The sequence below is a fragment of the Gymnodraco acuticeps genome, unplaced genomic scaffold, assembly GCF_902827175.1.
Source record: "Gymnodraco acuticeps unplaced genomic scaffold, fGymAcu1.1, whole genome shotgun sequence".
NCBI lineage: Eukaryota > Metazoa > Chordata > Actinopteri > Perciformes > Bathydraconidae > Gymnodraco > Gymnodraco acuticeps.
In genome coordinates this window covers 45,550-63,006 of record NW_022991121.1, presented here as the reverse complement: position 1 = coordinate 63,006, position 17,457 = coordinate 45,550, and the positions used below count along the sequence as shown (strand labels likewise).

At 44.7% G+C, this 17,457-nt stretch overlaps 2 protein-coding genes across 3 annotated transcripts in view; one reads left to right on the top strand and one right to left on the bottom strand.

Annotated features, from left to right (window-relative positions):
- Positions 1-4,654: 4,654 nt before the first annotated feature.
- Positions 4,655-7,928, bottom strand: LOC117560233 (piggyBac transposable element-derived protein 2-like). Of its 2 annotated transcripts, none has more exons than XM_034237078.1 (2): positions 7,709-7,928; positions 4,655-5,281 (listed from the first exon to the last, which is right to left on the bottom strand). In XM_034237078.1, the coding sequence occupies exon 2, from the start codon at positions 5,278-5,280 to the stop codon at positions 4,756-4,758; it is 525 nt and encodes a 174-aa protein (XP_034092969.1). In that variant the 5' UTR covers position 5,281; positions 7,709-7,928; the 3' UTR covers positions 4,655-4,755. The 2 variants fall into 2 exon arrangements, with proteins under 2 accessions (XP_034092969.1, XP_034092970.1); XM_034237079.1 differs by lacking the exon at positions 7,709-7,928 and adding an exon at positions 7,589-7,656.
- LOC117560232 (snake venom 5'-nucleotidase-like) overlaps positions 7,742-17,457 on the top strand; it is a 29,464-nt gene continuing 19,748 nt past the window's right edge. Inside the window, exon 1 of the mRNA XM_034237077.1 lies at positions 7,742-8,223. Within this exon, the coding sequence (XP_034092968.1) occupies positions 7,879-8,223 (345 nt within the window). The 5' untranslated portion in view covers positions 7,742-7,878. The remainder of the gene's footprint in view (positions 8,224-17,457) is intronic.

Sequence of the window (17,457 nt, the reverse complement as noted above, 5' to 3'; positions counted from 1 at the left end):
TGTTGGAGCTCCGCCCCCCCCCCCCCCCCCCCCCCCCCTGTGAGCCCAGTGTGCTCTGATTGGTCGGGACGTTGCAAGGCTCGCTGCTCAGTGAGCTGGCTTACTGGTGTGGTTTCCGGGTCGGCAATACAGCGGGAAACTCATCCTGAGCACACACACACTCACAGCCGAAGTAAAAACAATAAGTGTGGCTTGATATTGAGAAAGAAAAAGGTTTATAACGATGTGGGTCTGCGGAGAGCATTTCTCCACCTTCCCAACTCGTCTACTACCAGCCAGGGAGCTCTATGCAAGTCAATGGGACTCCCTGATAGTTGAAAATGTACGCTAAAGGTCCCCCCACTGCGTTTGATAGTGACGCCAAGGGATCCTGGTGTGCGTCATGCGGTTCCCGGAACAAACCAATGGAAACAGAGAAATGTCCAACGAGGCGTTCTGGGGCAGCACAGACAGGTCTTCTCTGTGTTAGAGTTTTACTCGCTACAGGGTTTGAGACTCTACAGACCGTTTACATGCAGAAGCTACAGAACACAAGGGGACGGGTGATAACCGGAAAAGCATGACATGGGAGCTTTAAAGCTTTTTATTCAGACCCAGATTTAGCCATTTCCACTAAATAACACGTCAACTGAAGAATAGAAGTGAAATAGTTTTGCGGTTCAGTTTTTGTTTTAGGAAAGCAGAAATGAAGTCTGAAGGACTTCCTCCCCAGACAGCTGCTGGTTTTACTGCAGCTGTCTCTCTTCTCTTATAGTACAGACAGCTGTGGTGCATATACAGTACGCAGAGAACACATGCCGCTACTGGAGCTGTGCTGTAAACACAATACTCTCCTGTGAGCATGAACAGCTGTAAGTCTTTGGCAGCAAGAGGAAGAAATACATGTTTTATTTACAGTAACGTTTTTTCTTTTTGCCGCTGCTTTTTTAAATGCCATTGTCTGAATGTCTTTCATTTTTGTAAAGCACTTTGAATTGCCTTATGTTGAAAGGTGCTGTATAAATCAGACATTACATTACAAGTACATTACAGAACCTTTTCTGATGTACTTTACTTCTATTATTCTACTATGAGTATTTCCACGTTATGCTAGATTAACCCTGTAAAGCCCAAATAGAGAAACACATTAGAATGAATTGTTTTGACCTTTCAGATGTTGTTGAGCCTCAGGAGAAGAAATGAAAGAGTTTTCACATTTTTGACGTTGTGGTAAGTTTTTAGGGAAATGTAATATTGCAACGTTGGGCTTAGGCAAGGCAAGTTTATTTATATAGCACCTTTCAACACAAGGCAATTCAAAGTGCTTTACAAAAAATGAAAGACATTAAGAAAAAGGCATTTAAAATCAGTCATTAAAAAGAAAAGCTAATAAAATAAACATTAAAAGAAAAAGTACATGGATAAAAGTTACAGTGCAGTCTAAGATATGAATAGTTCAATTAAAAGCAGCGACAAAAAGAAAAGTCTTCTTGCTGGATTTAAAAGTAGTCAGAGTTGCAGCGGACCTGCAGGTTTCTGGGAGTTTGTTCCAGATATTTGGAGCATAATAACTGAACGCTGCTTCTCCATGTTTAGTTCTGACTCTGGGGACAGAAAGCTGACCAGTCCCTGAAGACCTGAGAGATCTGGATGCTTCATCATTTAGCAGGAGGTCAGAAATGTATTTTGGGCCTAAACCATTCAGTGCTTTATAAACCAGCAGCAGTATTTAGAAATCTATTATTTGACACACAGGAAGCCAGTGTAAAGACTTCAGAACAGGAGTGATCCACTTTCTTAGTGTTAGTGAGGACTCGAGCAGCGGCGTTCTGAATCAGCTGCAGCTTCCTAATAGATGTTTTAGTGAGACCTGTGAAGACACCATTGCAGTAGTCGAGTCTACTGAAGATAAAAGCATGGACAAGTTTTTCCAAATCCTGCTGTGACATTATTCTTTTAATCCTAGATATATTCTTTAGGTGATAGTAGGCTGATTTAGTAACTGTTTTAATGTGACTGTTGAAACTCAGGTCAGAGTCCATGACTACACCTAGACTTCTGGCTCTATCTGTTGTTTTGAACATTGCAGACCGAAGCTCAGCGCTAACTTTTATACGTTCTGCCTTGGCTCCAAAATCCATTACCTCAGTTTTATCTTTGTTTAATTGGAGAAAGTTCTGACACATCCAGTCATTGATTTGTTCAATGCACTTACTCAGTGTTTGAATTGGAGCATAGTCTCCTGGTGAAATGGTTATGTAAATGTGTGTGTCATCTGCATAGCTATGGTAACTTATTTTGTTGTTCTTCATTATCTGAGCCAGTGGTAGCATGTAGATGTTAAAGAGAAGAGGCCCCAAGATGGAGCCTTGAGGAACCCCACATGTCATATTTGTCAACTCAGATGTGTATTTACGTATAGAAACAAAGTTGTTTCTGTCCTTTAAGTAGGATTCAAACCAATTCAGAACTGTTTCCGAAAGTCCCACCCAGTGTTCCAGTCGGTCTAGTAATATGCTGTGGTCAACAGTGTCAAACGCAGCACTGAGATCTAATAATACTAACACTGAAGTTCTGCCACTGTCTGTGTTTAAGTGGATGTCATTAAAGACCTTTACAAGAGCAGTCTCAGTGCTGTGGTTTGGACGAAAGCCTGACTGGAACACATCGAAACAGTTATTTAAATGCAAGAAATTACTCAACTGTTGAAAAACAACTTTTTCAATGATTTTACCTTGAAATGGCAGGTTTGATATGGGCCTGTAATTGTTCATTACTGAAGCATCTAGATTATTCTTTTTAGAACTCCTGTATTTCTACTCACATCGTCTGAATACATATATTGAACAACTAACGGTTGATTTGCAGGATTGATTGCTTACTTAGCCCTATATCAGTATAGCATGAATAATAATCACACAGCAGTCATGTTTGTTATGAATAGTCATTTAATGGTAGTCCCAAAAACAGTTCATATCGTCAGAAAAGCAGAGACGGACATCACACTTGATGCATCGTGTGTTTGTGTAGCCTTTACTGCGGTGTCTGCAGCGTCCTCTCTTCACTGGAACATGTGCCATTAGGTCCTTCCGTACGTCCAGTGGAGGCTGTGACCTCTGGGGCCCCGCTCGGTGGACTCCCATCACCTGAGGAGGGTCTCTTCTGAGCATTCAACGGGCTCCTTGATGTCACCGTCGCTGCTGGGCTCTCGTTGCCTCAAGATGGTCGTCCTCTCTTGGGTGTTTTCAGAGGAGTTGTGTTCACCTGATCAGAACAGAATCAATCGAGATACATGTCAACAATACATTAGGATACAAGTCAAACATATTACAGTGAAATATAAAAAAATATTACAAACGGCAAATAGCAGAAATGCATTCTTACCAGGATGAGAGAGGATGCTAGGTCTGCCTGAAGCTGTCTCCTGGTCCACATCTCCTGCTCCATCTGTAGGGCTCTGTAGAGGAGCCAGGCGTTGATCACAGCGAGGAGGATGGTGTGCCAGAAGATGTACACGTACCAGCGTCGGGAACTTTGTATTTGGCCGTAAACGAGTCCAACAAATCCACACCTCCCATGTACATTCTCTTTGGTCTCCCTCTCAAATCCATCCACAGACTTCAACTGGTTCAGAACTCTGCCGCCCGCATCATCACCAGAACCCCCTCCATTAACCACATCACTCCTGTTCTTCAGCAGCTGGCTCCCCGTCAAATCCCGTATCGTTTTTAAGATTCTGCTCCTCGCCTTTAAGGCCATCCATAACCTCACTCCTCTGTACCTCTCCGACCTCCTGCACATCAACACACCCATCCGCACACTCAGATATTCTGCTTCCCTCAGCTTCACTGCACCCCCCTTCCGTTTAACCACCATGGGGTCTAGAGCAGTGATTCTCAACTGGGGTTGGGTTTTCAGCATGTGTGCCTTTTTATACAGTTCAGCTTTGATTCCATCATCTCATTAAACCTTTTTAAAAGCATACTTTAGTTCTGTGAAGGGATATCAGGGATATATGCACTGTACTTCACTTTTGTTAATATCGTATGCTGGAAAGCGTATATATATATATATATATATATATATATATATATATATATTACAGCACGATTTTTTGTTGAATAGATTTGAGTGCTTCAAAATGTTGGGTCGCGATTTATTGACCAAGTAAAAAGTGGGTCCCGAGGCCAGTTGAGAACCACTGGACTAAAGCCTTCAGCCGCTCTGCACCCCCCTCCCGTCTAACCACCATGGGGTCTAGAGCCTTCAGCCGCTCTGCACCCCCCTCCCGTCTAACCACCATGGGGTCTAGAGCCTTCAGCCGCTCTGCACCCCCCTTCCGTCTAACCACCATGGGGTCTAGAGCCTTCAGCAGCTCTGCACCCCCCTCCCGTCTAACCACCATGGGGTCTAGAGCCTTCAGCCGCTCTGCACCCCCCTCCCGTCTAACCACCATGGGGTCTAGAGCCTTCAGCCGCTCTGCACCCCGCCTCTGGAACTCCCTCCCACCTGACGTCCGCAACACTGACTCTCTCCCCATTTTCAAATCACGCGTCAAAACATATCTCTTCTCACTCGCATATCCACCCTGATCATTATCCATCACACATCCTCTGTTTTTATTGATTTGGTTATTTGATTGATTGATAAACTGCATTGTCTTGTTTATGTCTCTTATGCTGGTGTTATGTATTGTGTATCTTGTTTTTTATGTGTTAGTACGGCGACCTTGAGAGCCTTGAAAGGCGCCTATATAAAATAAATGAATTATTATTATTACTTGTTGTAAGTACCCACAATATAAGGCCTCTCAACTTCTACGTAGGTTTTGTAGGCTTTGTCCCAGCGTTGAATGTTCTGCACAGGCAGTGGTCCAGCAAAGGATGACACAAGTGTGAGCGCTCTGCTGTCATACCATTTGACAGCACAGATGTTGTGGTTGGTCTCCACTCGGATGTCAAAGCTTCCTCTCCCTTTTTCCTTCAAGCTCTTCTCCTCTTCAAGGTTGCAGTTGGGTAAGCGCACCTGCCTGGCTGTTCCCACATAATGAATCCTGTGATCAAGGAGCTTCACTACCAATGGGACACAGGTGTTGTTGGGGCTCGATGTCCACATAATAACTGACTGGGGGTCATTGGGTTGTTGGGTTTCCTTGTCCATGTGGCCACAGGCATCTTCATCTGCCTCTTCTTCACTCATATCAGTGTCACTGTCCTCTGATTCCATCTCAAAATCACTTTCTCCGTTTTGGATGGCATCACATCCTGCACACTGAGCAGGAACTCTCTTTGCTGGTGGCATTCTGAAATGGAAAAAGTTATTAATAAATATGTATCAATAATACATATGCTTATTATATTGTAATAGATTACCTGAAGGAATATATAGGGTGGTGGGACAAGTGTTCATTCTGTCTGGCTTAGCCTATTGTCATACTAAAAGGAATGCATGCAGCACCCCCTTCCAGGTGTCCCGCTGCAACAAGCATCTGAACCCTATTTACATTGTACACTTGAGTCACACGATACTACCTGGCTTAGTCTATTATCATAATCAAAGCAATACCTACACCCATACATGCAGGTGAACCAGTTCAACAAGTCACACAATGCTGTCTGGCTAATGCTAACAGGCTATTTATCATACTAAAAGGGATCCAAGTGTCCCAACACATTTCAGAAAGAACGGTTTCTGCCGGAACCAGAGTTAAATGTATTGTTGTAACTAATTAACTGATAAGATACAAGAAGAGTTTAAAATATTATTTCTGATAAAAGTATGTGAAACGATATCTGTAGTAAATTACTACAGATATACAGTGTGCATCTAGACCAGGTGACGACAATACCTATTGACGCAGCAACCACTGTAAGTTATATTCTTGTTTAATTAGACTTCTCTGTTTCATTTATTCTACTCTGTATAATTGTTCTGTAGTTATTGTAGCTGAAACGGCGCTTTTGAGAGATTTTAAATCTCAGATCTGCTCAAGGGAACCTGTTACACAGGTCTCAGTAGGGGCACTCAAGCCTGCATTACAATATAGGCAGGGCCAGTCTGCTGATTGCGTGAAGTACAACAGCGTCAATTAGTCATCTTCCAGCTAAAAAGCATTTAAATACCGCATTTAAAATCTGATGAACTCAGTGTGCATCTAGACCGGGTGACGTCAATACCTATTGACGCAGCAACCACTGTAAGTTATATTCTTGTTTAATTAGACTTCTCTGTTTCATTAATTCTACTCTGTATAATTGTTCTGTAGTTATTGTAGCTGAAACGGCGCTTTTGAGAGATTTTAAATCTCAGATCTGCTCAAGGGAACCTGTTACACAGGTCGCAGTGGACACTCAAGCCTGCATTACAATATAGGCAGGGCCAGTCTGCTGATTGCGTGAAGTACAACAGCGTAAATTAGTCATCTTCCAGCTAAAAAGCATTTAAATACCGCATTTAAAATCTGAGGAACTCAGTGTGCATCTAGACCGGGTGACGTCAATACCTATTGTAATAATAATAATAATAATACGCTCTGCATCAGCCAAACGACTCGCTGCACCCTCGCTGCGAGGGGGACCCAAGTTCCCATCAGCAAAAACACGTGGGTTTGCTGTCCTGGCTCCAACATGGTGGAATGAGCTCCCCATTGACATCAGGACAGCAGAAAGCTCACACACCTTCCAGCGCAGACTGAAAACTCGTCTCTTTCGACTCCACTTCGAGCGATAGAACTATTAACAAAGCACTTATATACTAATAAAGGACTGGCTTACCTAAAGCCAGTTGAGTAGCACTTGAAATGTTTAGCTCTATGAAACCTGATGTACTTTATGATTCTGTTTTCTTCAAGGTTGTGTCTTCCTGGTCGAATGTACTTATTGTAAGTCGCTTTGGATAAAAGTGTCAGCTAAATGCAATGTAATGTAATGTAATATAGTTTCACATACTTTTATCAGAAATAATGTATTCATGTATTCAATTCTGGTCTTAACAGAGGACACATTTAGAACTTAGTTATAGTGAATTATCAAAGACATTATATTTCTATTAGTGTTTAATTTCCATGTGAACATATAGGAAGGGCAATCTCCATGACAGGTGCACGTGCTATTTTGACTACCACAGACCCTGTGTTGTAATATTACAACAAAGACATAAGCTGCTCAAAATCACGACCTATAAACACATAATACCCAATAGCATTGTGAGGCTGAACAAAAGGACCTTTTGACATGTCAATGTAGTCTTGAAAAAAACAAAACATTTAATGACTTTTTAGGATAGCTTAAAGTAATGTTGTAAAATTACAACAGTGTTACAGGGTTAAACTTCTACTGAACCACATTTAAGAGGAACATATTTTATGTTGTATACATTTAACTCTCAGCGTTAGGGTTACTTTACTTTACATGTCACTTGTTTGACGCTTTTACCCAAAGCGACTTGCATGGCTCCACATTGACACACATTCAAATGCTCCTACGTGCAGGCTACATGTAGTTTTTAGTGATGTTAACAGGCTAATATAATAATGTAATACTGTGGGAAGGGCCATTTTGATACTTTAAGTACATTTTGATGCCAATACTTCAGTAAGTTTGCACTTTACCTCTGCTCATAAGTAGGCCTATGCTACATCTTCTAATCTAGGCAACAGTGTAGGGTGTAGCCAGAGAGTTAACCAAAGTTCTGGGGAAAGCTCGGAGAAAAAAGGCGGATCAAAACAAACCAAATCCTGGTCCTCCTCCTCTTCCTCTTCCTCTTCCTCTTCCTCCTCCCTCACTTCTTCCTCCTACTCCCGGAATGTAGTGTGTATTTATTTAATCTCGACACCCTAAAGGCAGCAGAAGAAATAAAAACGTTCCCCTCCTTCCAGAGTTGTTTACGCAAGGCGGAGCGATGTCAGCGGTTTGCCCGAAGAAGAGCGTCTTTTCTCGGCTACTTTTCCTCCTCTTCCTCCAGGACTCCTGCTGCTCGGCACTTGAACTCGTGCTCCTGCACACCAACGACGTGCACGCGCGGGTGGAGGAGACCAGCGTGCACTCGGGCGCGTGCGGCAGCGAGAGCAGTGGGTGTTTCGCCGGGGTCGCGCGCAGAGCCACGGAGGTCGCGCGGGTCCGGGGCACGGAGCGGCACGTGCTGCTTCTGGACGCAGGAGATCAGTTCCAGGGGACGGTTTGGTTCAATCACTACAAGGGGGCGGAGGCGGCGCACTTCATGAACAAACTGAAGTACGATGCTATGGTGAGACACACACACACACACACACACACACACACACACACACACACACACACACACACAACACACACACACACACACACACACACACACACACACACACACACACACACACACACACACACACACACACACACCTGTTATTAGACATTGGTGGAAAGTAAACTAAGTAAGTCTGCAGTGGTGGAAGAAGTACTCAGATCTTGTACTTCAGTAAAAGTAGAAGTACTCAGATCTTGTACTTCAGTAAAAGTAGAACGCAGGGCCGCCCCTTGCTAACTTGGGGCCCCAAGCGACATTGTGAGATGAGCCCCCCCCCCCAACTGACAGGAGTGAAACAATTTTGCAAATATAATTCCTGTTTATTATTATTATCAACAGTTACTTTTTTATACAGTGAGGTAAATGGTAAATGTGAGAGGCTGAGAGTCACCATGATGATGACTGTTAGGAGTTAAGGGGAGAGGCTGAGCGTCACCATGATGATGACTGTTAGGAGTTAAGCGGAGAGGCTGAGTCACCATGATGATGACTGTTAGGAGTTAAGGGGAGAGGCTGAGCGTCACCATTAAATGTGCAAATTGACATAAAAATGAATAAAAGGGGAAAAAATGCTCCATGTTTTTTAGGCTGTAAACTTTAACTGTTATGTAAGCCAACTAGACAGACAGTTTATCACTCTTCCTCCTGTATACATTAGCAGATAAAAGGCATAACATACTTGAATGAATGGTAAATAAAGAATGCTGGAAATAACTGCATCTCCATTAGCCTGTATGCTCTGCAGAGACTGCCTTCTTCATGTCGTGAATTGCAGCTGATGTTTTAATATGGCAATTGGCAATTTGACTTATACAACATTCACAACTTGTACATTTGACTCATACAATAACCCACCTTCGAGTGATGCTCTAGTTTCTTCATGTTTTGTTTTGTGCGCCGAACTGAAACTGTCTTTTCACCGACATCTCTTCACCTGCACTAGTGGCCGTATCAAAGCCGTGATTGGTCAGATGTCGATTCATTGCAACGGTGTCGGGTTACAGACATGCTCCCCTTGTCATCTCTCGGAGCATCCACACTACAGCTTCAAAAAAAGCTTGGAGCTGGGCGTGTCTGAAGCTTGGGGATTTTATTCGAGCAACGCGACCAACAACCAATCACATGAATCTCCCGCCCCCGACATACAAAGCAAAAAAAACCGGGGATTTTATGCGAGCAATATATATAAACTCCCCAAACAGGCGAAAACCTACCAGTTTCACCCACTGTCTCTGCCACCTCCCTCCATGACTGGTTCTTCCGGTTTGTATCCCGGTAGGTGAAGAGGGTGGTCATACAAAACCGGGTGATTTCAGGGTTTCCCACACATAGACTATACTTGGGCGGGCCGCCCAGGTATATTAACGGCCACCCAAGTATATTTCACGACCCATTTAGGTGTTTTGTTTTTTTTATAATTTTTTTTTAAAATAATTTTTTTTTGTATTCGTCCGTGACCACGACGCCATCTGCGATCGATTAACTTGTGGACAATGATCCCTCGCTCCCTTGCACTGATCTCGCCTCCTTCTGGCCTGTTAAGTGGCCTGCCTCACACAGGGTGACTGGCTGTCCACATGATGTGGCCTGCCGACATGACCACTGTCATACAGATCATAAATCAAAGCCCTTGATTGGTCTCTGTGTGTCATTCAAGCTCGGGATAAGCTCAGGTGAGGTAAAGGACTCTCTGAGGGTTTAGATAGTTAACTTAGTCTAAGTTCTCAGTGGGTCTCAAACGGTGTGGTCACCATTTATGTAAACTAGGGCTGTCAAACGATTACAATTTTTAATCAGATTAATCACAGTTTAAAAATTAATTAATCATGATTAATCACCATTAATCACTAATCACTATGTCCAAAATATGTCATTTATTTATGTATATTGTTGTGGGAATGGAAAGATAAATGAAAGAAGGCGGATATATCCATTTCACATAGCCTACAGTATCTATGTTTATTATAACATTTTTCTGCGTGTCAAAATGAAAGACAACCCACACACCTATCAATCATCAAACCGTGGGGTCTTAATTCATTACAGTGTTGATTTCTATCAACGGGGGAGTACTTCAGGAAAGTCGACAGAGGGGGGGGGCGGCTAGTGGAGTACTTCGTGACCACAGAGTGTGAACGTTGTGATAAGCTGTTTTAGCGCAGTTCTCCAGTGAAGGGGGGGAGTCTCCCTCCGCAGCCGGTTGGCGTAGTTTTGGCACAATTCCGTTGTACAGACCGACGTTAACAGCAGCCCTGTCTGTGCACACGGAGACCGACTCTGTCGTCCGGTGATCTAACCGCCTTCTGGAAAAGCTTCACAAGTACGTCGGTACGCAAATGCGCTTTGTGACACAAGTGACGGTACGCATTTCAGATTACGCACATAACCTGCGTACCAGTTATGTGCACCCCTGTACTACAGCAAAAGTATTCTCCGTCGGGACTTCCTGCAACAACACCACGCCGTTATCTTGATTCTGATTGGCCAGAAGACATTATCAAAGATGTTCTATTGAGAAGACGATCACTACGTGACAAAAGTTTTCAAAACCGTGGCTACTGAAATCAATCTTACTAACTGCTGTCTGTGCAATTTACTCCGCGCGAGTTGGCAGACTTTATTTTGCTTACTTTAACATCATTTTTCATGGTGGGGCTAAGCCATTTCTTGGTATGGGTGTAGCCTACCCCAGCCATACCCTGGCGCTGCCACTGGTGGCACGTATGGGGCGGGCCATTCTGCACATGCGTTAAATGCGTTAAATATTTTTAACGCAATTAATTAAAAAAAAAAATTTGACAGCACTAATGTAAACACATATTTCCATTTGAGAGGGTAGTGATTGGTCTAATGGATAGTGAGGTGAGCTGAAGATCGGAAGGCTGTGAGTTCAAATCCCGCCAGGAACACCACCACTAGTGTGCCCTTGAGTAAGGCACTTAGCCCTTAGTTACTCCAGGGAGAATGTCCCTGTAATCGGTCATTACAAGTCGCTTTGGATAAAAGCGTCAGCTAAATGAAATGTAATGTGATTAGTCAAATATGCATGAATAAATAAATAAAAAGTTAACTAGGTGAAAAAAGGTAAGATACACTTTTAAAACTTGTTGAGAGAAAACTAGTCTTTGCTGCTGCCTCAAAGAGGAGCAGGGGGGAGAGGAGGGAGACAGGAGAGGCTGATTCCAAAAATAAATTAATAAACAAGTTTCAGTGTTTTTTTCATATTGGAAATGGGATGTTATTGGTTATGGCCATGATTTTATGATTATTTAAATGTATACAGTTCTGTTTCATATAGGTGTTTCCATAGATCTAGTCTCTTTATGTTCCCCTCAAAATGCACCAGATTGATGCATTTAACTCCAAAATAAAAAATAAAATCTTACCGGGGGGGCATACCCCTGGACCCCCATAGAGGATTTGAGGTCGACCCCCACTAAAAATCACATGGATAGGTTCCTAAATACATTTATAAATACATTAATTTTTTTAAATAGTAACCCATTTCCATATGTTCATGTGTGGGTAGTAGATTTAAACTATAGGGCTATCATTATGGGCCCTGCCTGTACCTGTTCGCTCTGCCATCGCGTGAAGGGTCTGCTAACACCCCCCCCCCCCCGCTACCACCACCCCCCCAAGTATATTTCAGATCTGTGGGAAACAGATCTGTGGGAAACACTGGATTTGCTACGCCGATAATTAGTTTCTCCTCCATCTTTTTTTGAAATATAGAAATGAACGGCGGAATATCTCTCCCAGCTTAGACGCGGTTTGATTGGCTACGGCTTGAGCTGTCAGATTTTCAGAAACGGGATTTGATTGGCTGGCGCTGGCTACTCCGGCGTCTCCGGCGTCAGAAGTTGAACATTGTTCAACTTCTGACATGTTCAACTTCTGACGCCGGAGACGGACCGCTATGCTACCCACAATTCAGTTCGGCGAAAAGCGAGGCAACGTGACGTCACCCCATTCAAAGTGAATGGGCAGACGCGTTGGAAACCGTTTTTGAAGCTGTCGAAGCTGTAGTGTGGACGGGCCGTCACACTCTCGCGGGGGGTGCACGGAGAACTGAGCGGAGAACTGCGCAGTGCGCACAGCAGCTGAGGCCCTCTGGGCGGGGCCCCCTGCGCAAGGCGGGGCCCCATGCAGCCTGCGTTATTGGCCTGTAGGGGGGGGCGGCCCTGAGTAGAAGTACTCAGCATAGGCGGTGCGTGAGGCTCAGGTTTGGGAAGGCTAAATAACTTTTTTTACCTAACGCTGCCCGCCTCCGTCGTCTATAAAAAAGAGATCAACTCAGTGAAAGCACCGCCTGCTGACCAATCAGAGCTCAGTGTGCGGAGTTTACATCTATCAAGTCATATTACAGGATAAAGGAAATACAGTTTAAACTGCTGTATGTAGAGAAGACTTATCATTCATATCACACTGATATCACATCATCAATCAGATCATCGATCATATAATATCACAATATTTCCTTATCTGAGTCAGCTTCTCGAGCCGTAGCTATCTGGCCGTGCAACACTTACATTGTCACATATACTGTATGCAGACGTATTATTTTAAGCAACACATTAAGTTGACGAAACACTCAACTCAAATGTAATTAAAGTCAGATCCACTCGTGTCTTAGATGGGGCCGTGATATCATAAACCTGTTGTACGCTTTCAAACACTCGGTAGTTATTTTTTAACAAGTTGTAGTGCCGAGAGACGGGAGTCGGAGGCGGGGTATCGAAGGTACAAGCCAGACTTTTATTTAGCATCTGAACACACATGTAAACAGCTTTTTGCCCGGGAAGAGAAGATCGGCGGAAACAGGAAGTCCGGTTCACTAAAATGTCCGTGCGGAACAATACCCCAACCCATAGATCCGTGGGTGAATAATGTCAATCACCACACAAGCCCCCCCAGAATTCACCCATAGTGAAAATCCTCGCGCCTGGGATGAAGTACCACCCGACCCCAGCGCGTACGGACCACAGGGGCCGAGGAGGGCGGGGCCGCAGGCGAGGGCAGGGGCATCCCCACAGAGGGCGGAGGCGGGCCATGGGAGGGCGGCCCTGACGTGGGGGCAGAGCCAACTCCAACGGCCTGGAAACGTCTACGTGAGCAGGCTTAATCCGATCAACGGACACAGTCTCAGGCCTGCCACCAACGTCCACCACCAGGCTCTTGTCCCCGTGACCTATGATCCTGAATGGACGCGCCGGTGGTGATAGCAATGGGGGCCCTGTGTGACGGGTGAGCCAACATGGCAGCTTCGCTCAGGGCGGCTTTGGTGGCGTTGAAAGCGACCTCCCTTTCAGCCGTCCAGTCTATGGCCTGGCCGGGGCACTTGTCCTTGAGGGCCTCGTACGCATGGTGTGGGCCGCCCGGCAGATGAACCGGTGATAAAACGTCACCATCCCGAGGAACTGTCGGAGCGCCCGAGCTTTAGGCGGTCGTGGAAAGGCGGACACGGCCTCCACTTTCGACGGGAGGGGGGTGTCCCCATCCTTGCTGATGAGGTGCCCGAGGAAATGGATGGAGGACAACCCGAACTGACACTTCGCCGGGTTGATAATCAGGCCGTGTTGGTTGAGCCTCACAAAAACGGTCTGGCGTCGTTAAGGCGGCGGTAGTCACCACACGGTCGCCAGCCACCGGCTGATTTAGGGACCATGTGAAGCGGCGAAGCCCAGGGCTGTCTGAGCGGCGGATGATGCCCAGACGCTCCATGTTGACGAACTCCGACTTGGCGACTGCCAGCATGTCAGGGTTGAGACGCCGGGCCCTAGCGTAGACTGGGGGGCCTTCAGTGTCAATGTGGTGCTCTACCCCGTGTTTGGTAGTGGCAGTGGAAAAGGTGGGCTGCGTCAAGTTGGGAAACTCACTGAGAAGATGCTGAAACTTGTCGCCCTGTGAGAGTGAGCTGGAGAGCCTGCTGAATGACGCCTCGCCGCGGGTACAGGTGAACGAGGAAAACGTCAGTGCGTCCACCAGCAGTCCGTGAGCGCACAGGAAATCTGCGCCGAGGAGGGCGAAGGAGATGTCAGCCGAGACGAAATCCCACTTAAACTGCTGACCCTCGAAGCACAGGTCCACTGTCTTCGCGCCAGGTGCAACTATGTGGCTTGTATCCTGGATTATATGTTTAAGTCATGGATGTTTAAAGTTCATATTTGCCTAATATTAGTTTACTTTTCATTAATGAAGTATGATGTTGCGCTGTCAGTACACTTGTCCTGGTTTTTTTTTGGTCAAATGTTGCTAACCCCGCCCCTTTCACGTGAACGCGCTCTCAGCTGGAGAGAGAAACCCTGGCTTGATTTACCGAGTTGATAACCAGCGCCGTAGGACCGCTTAGCGAGATCTCGTTTGTTAGGGTTAGTTAAGATAACTCAAACATATCCAGGGTCTGTTGAACTGGCTTCGTGGTACAGGGCACAGGTGGCTGCATAGCAGTGCTAATGTCAAAGACACAAACATTATATTTTTATTTGACCAGGATGCAGTGACACAAATATTTGGGAAGGCTTAGTCTTCCCTAGCCTACAGCACCTGCCGCCCCTGGTACTCAGATCTTGTAGACTTAATTATATTTCACATCATTAGTCCAAATCTTTAAAGTAACTAAAGGTATTAAATAGTAGTGGAGTAAAAGTACGCAATTTACCTCTGAATTGTAGTGAAGTTAAAGTACACAGTAGCATAACATACTCAAGTAAAGTACAAGTACCTAATAAAACCATGACAGCGTTCTCAGTTCAGTTCAGGTTGAGTTTGATGTAGGGCTGTGCAATTAATCGTATTTTAATCGCGATTACGATTATGGTTTGCGACGATTATGAAAACAGCATAATTGACAAAATACGATTATTTTGCTGGGTGCGCTTTCGCCCCTCCCTAAATGCCCACTCGGCCACGTGGGAGTGACATGTGTTGTGAGTGTTCAGCGCGAGCGAATATGTCAGATCAAGTGCAGCAACTCGTTAAAAAGAAGGGTACAACTCAGGGTCGGCGTCATGGGGGGTCATTCGCGGGCCATGCCCCCCCAAATGAGTCACTGTGCCCCCCCCAACGCAGGGTGGGCAAGCCTTATTGCCACTTTGCCGTTTTTTTTTTTTTAATCATATAAGTTAAAACGTTTCCACCAAAAGTTTTTTGTGTGAAATACATCAGAAATAAAGAATACACATTTGTATTCTTTATTTATTCTTTATATGAAACACAGCCTGAGGTGTGCTCACTGCTGCTCTCTGATTGGTGTGTTGCTTGACCAATGACCCCGACTTTGTTTTGTTATCATTACGTGGCTGTGTGTTTAGATGAAAGCCCAGTGGCGATCTGTCCATCTGTTACATTGATTATACAGTAAAGCCATCGAAAATAATATGATATACAGTACAGTACAAGTACATGGGTCTCTGTGTTTCATTCAAGCTCGGCTCTCTGTGTGTGGCACGAGCGCAGTTTGTCAGTGCGCGAGCGGTAACGTGGAATATTGTTGTTAGCATCTGGTTAGCTAGCTATGCTAACGGATATAAAGAGCTGTTTCTACACCAAGGTGGAGGAGAGTCCTCTCCTGTCAGACTGAGAGGATCTTATAACGTCAGCTCAGTGAGGTAAAGGACTCTCAGTGTTTAGATAGTTCACTTTAGTGTAAGTTATCTCAGTGGGTCTCAAACGGTTTGGTGACCATTTATGTAAACAAGTATTTGCGAGGAATAGGCTACCTTTATATGATCATTATAGTTATTAAAGAATAAGAGAATAAATGAAAAACGGGTATGAAATACTATAGGACAGTAACACAAGAATACAGTTTAAAAGGGGAGTGATTAGTAAAATATCCATAAAGAAAAAGTAAATCTGTGTACAGTTCTGTTTCATATGGGTGTTGAGAGATGTATCCATAGATCTCTTAATGTTGCTTTCAAAGTGCACCAGATTGATGCTTTTAACTTCAATATTTAAAAAGATCTTCCCGGGGGAGCATGCCCCCGGACCCCACTAGAGGAGGTTAGGTCCACCCCCCACCTAAAACATGTTCACATGGATAGGATACTAAATACATTTGCACACTTTTTATATGGTGGCCTATGTCCATATGTTTCTGTTTTGGTGGTCGTGCCACAACCGTGCATGTCTGCACAAGTCATAGGTGCGCTATAAAATAGCACTACACCCCTGCAATGTGTGTGAAAGACAATAAACTTTACAGCATGTTTTTTTAAATTGAAGTTGCGTTGGTGTTTGTGTGTTGGTTGTTGACGGCAGTATGTGCCCCCCCTTGGTAAATGATTTCCCCCCCATTTGATTTGTTCTAGAGCCGACCCTGGTACAACTATTTCCACTATTTGGAAGTACTTTGGCTTTCAGGAGTCCGACGTGGAGCAAAACAAAGTATAGTGCAGGATTTGTTACCAGGTTGTGTTGGCACCACACGCTAACACAACCAATGTCTTTAATCAGCTGAAATACAACCACAAAGTGCAATACGACAGGGCAGTAATACAACAAAAAGCAGATGCCCGCTCGACTTCATCCACCACATCATCACCGTCATCGGTTCTGGACGCATTGTACAGAGCAACGGCCTAAGCGACGAGCTCGCAGAGACACAGAGATATTACAGGTGCCATTACATTTCACATCGCTAAAGATATGTGCCCAGTTAGCACTGTTAGCAACCAGGGCTTTAAGCAACTTGTCAACACGTTGGACAAGCGTTACGCGATGCCGTCTCGGTATTATTTCAGCAGGTCTGCGCTGCCTGCGCTATATGACAAATGCCGTGGGGAAGTTGAGAGAGATGTGGCTTCAGCTGACTACTTTGCTACCACAACAGACCTATGGTCTAGCCCAGGGGTGCCCAACCAGTCGATCGCGAGATGTGTCTAAAAATAGAACAACAATATTCTGTTTTATCGTTAATGTCCTGTAACATAATCTTCCTGTGCCAGAATAATGCACTTGAACGCATCAAAGCTTTGTGATTGGCCGGCGTCACCCCATGTGTCGGGGCGTGGCTGAGGGTCTTCAGTACAGGTGGCAATATTGTCACCTGCCTGCGCTCATCTCTGAAACCAGACCATGTAAACAGCCTGGTGTTTCTTGCGAACAATGTTTAAGAGATGACACGAGCAGCCCTACCAGCACCATGGTGGCCTAAACATTTTTATTTGGTCTTAAATTGTATTTATTGTA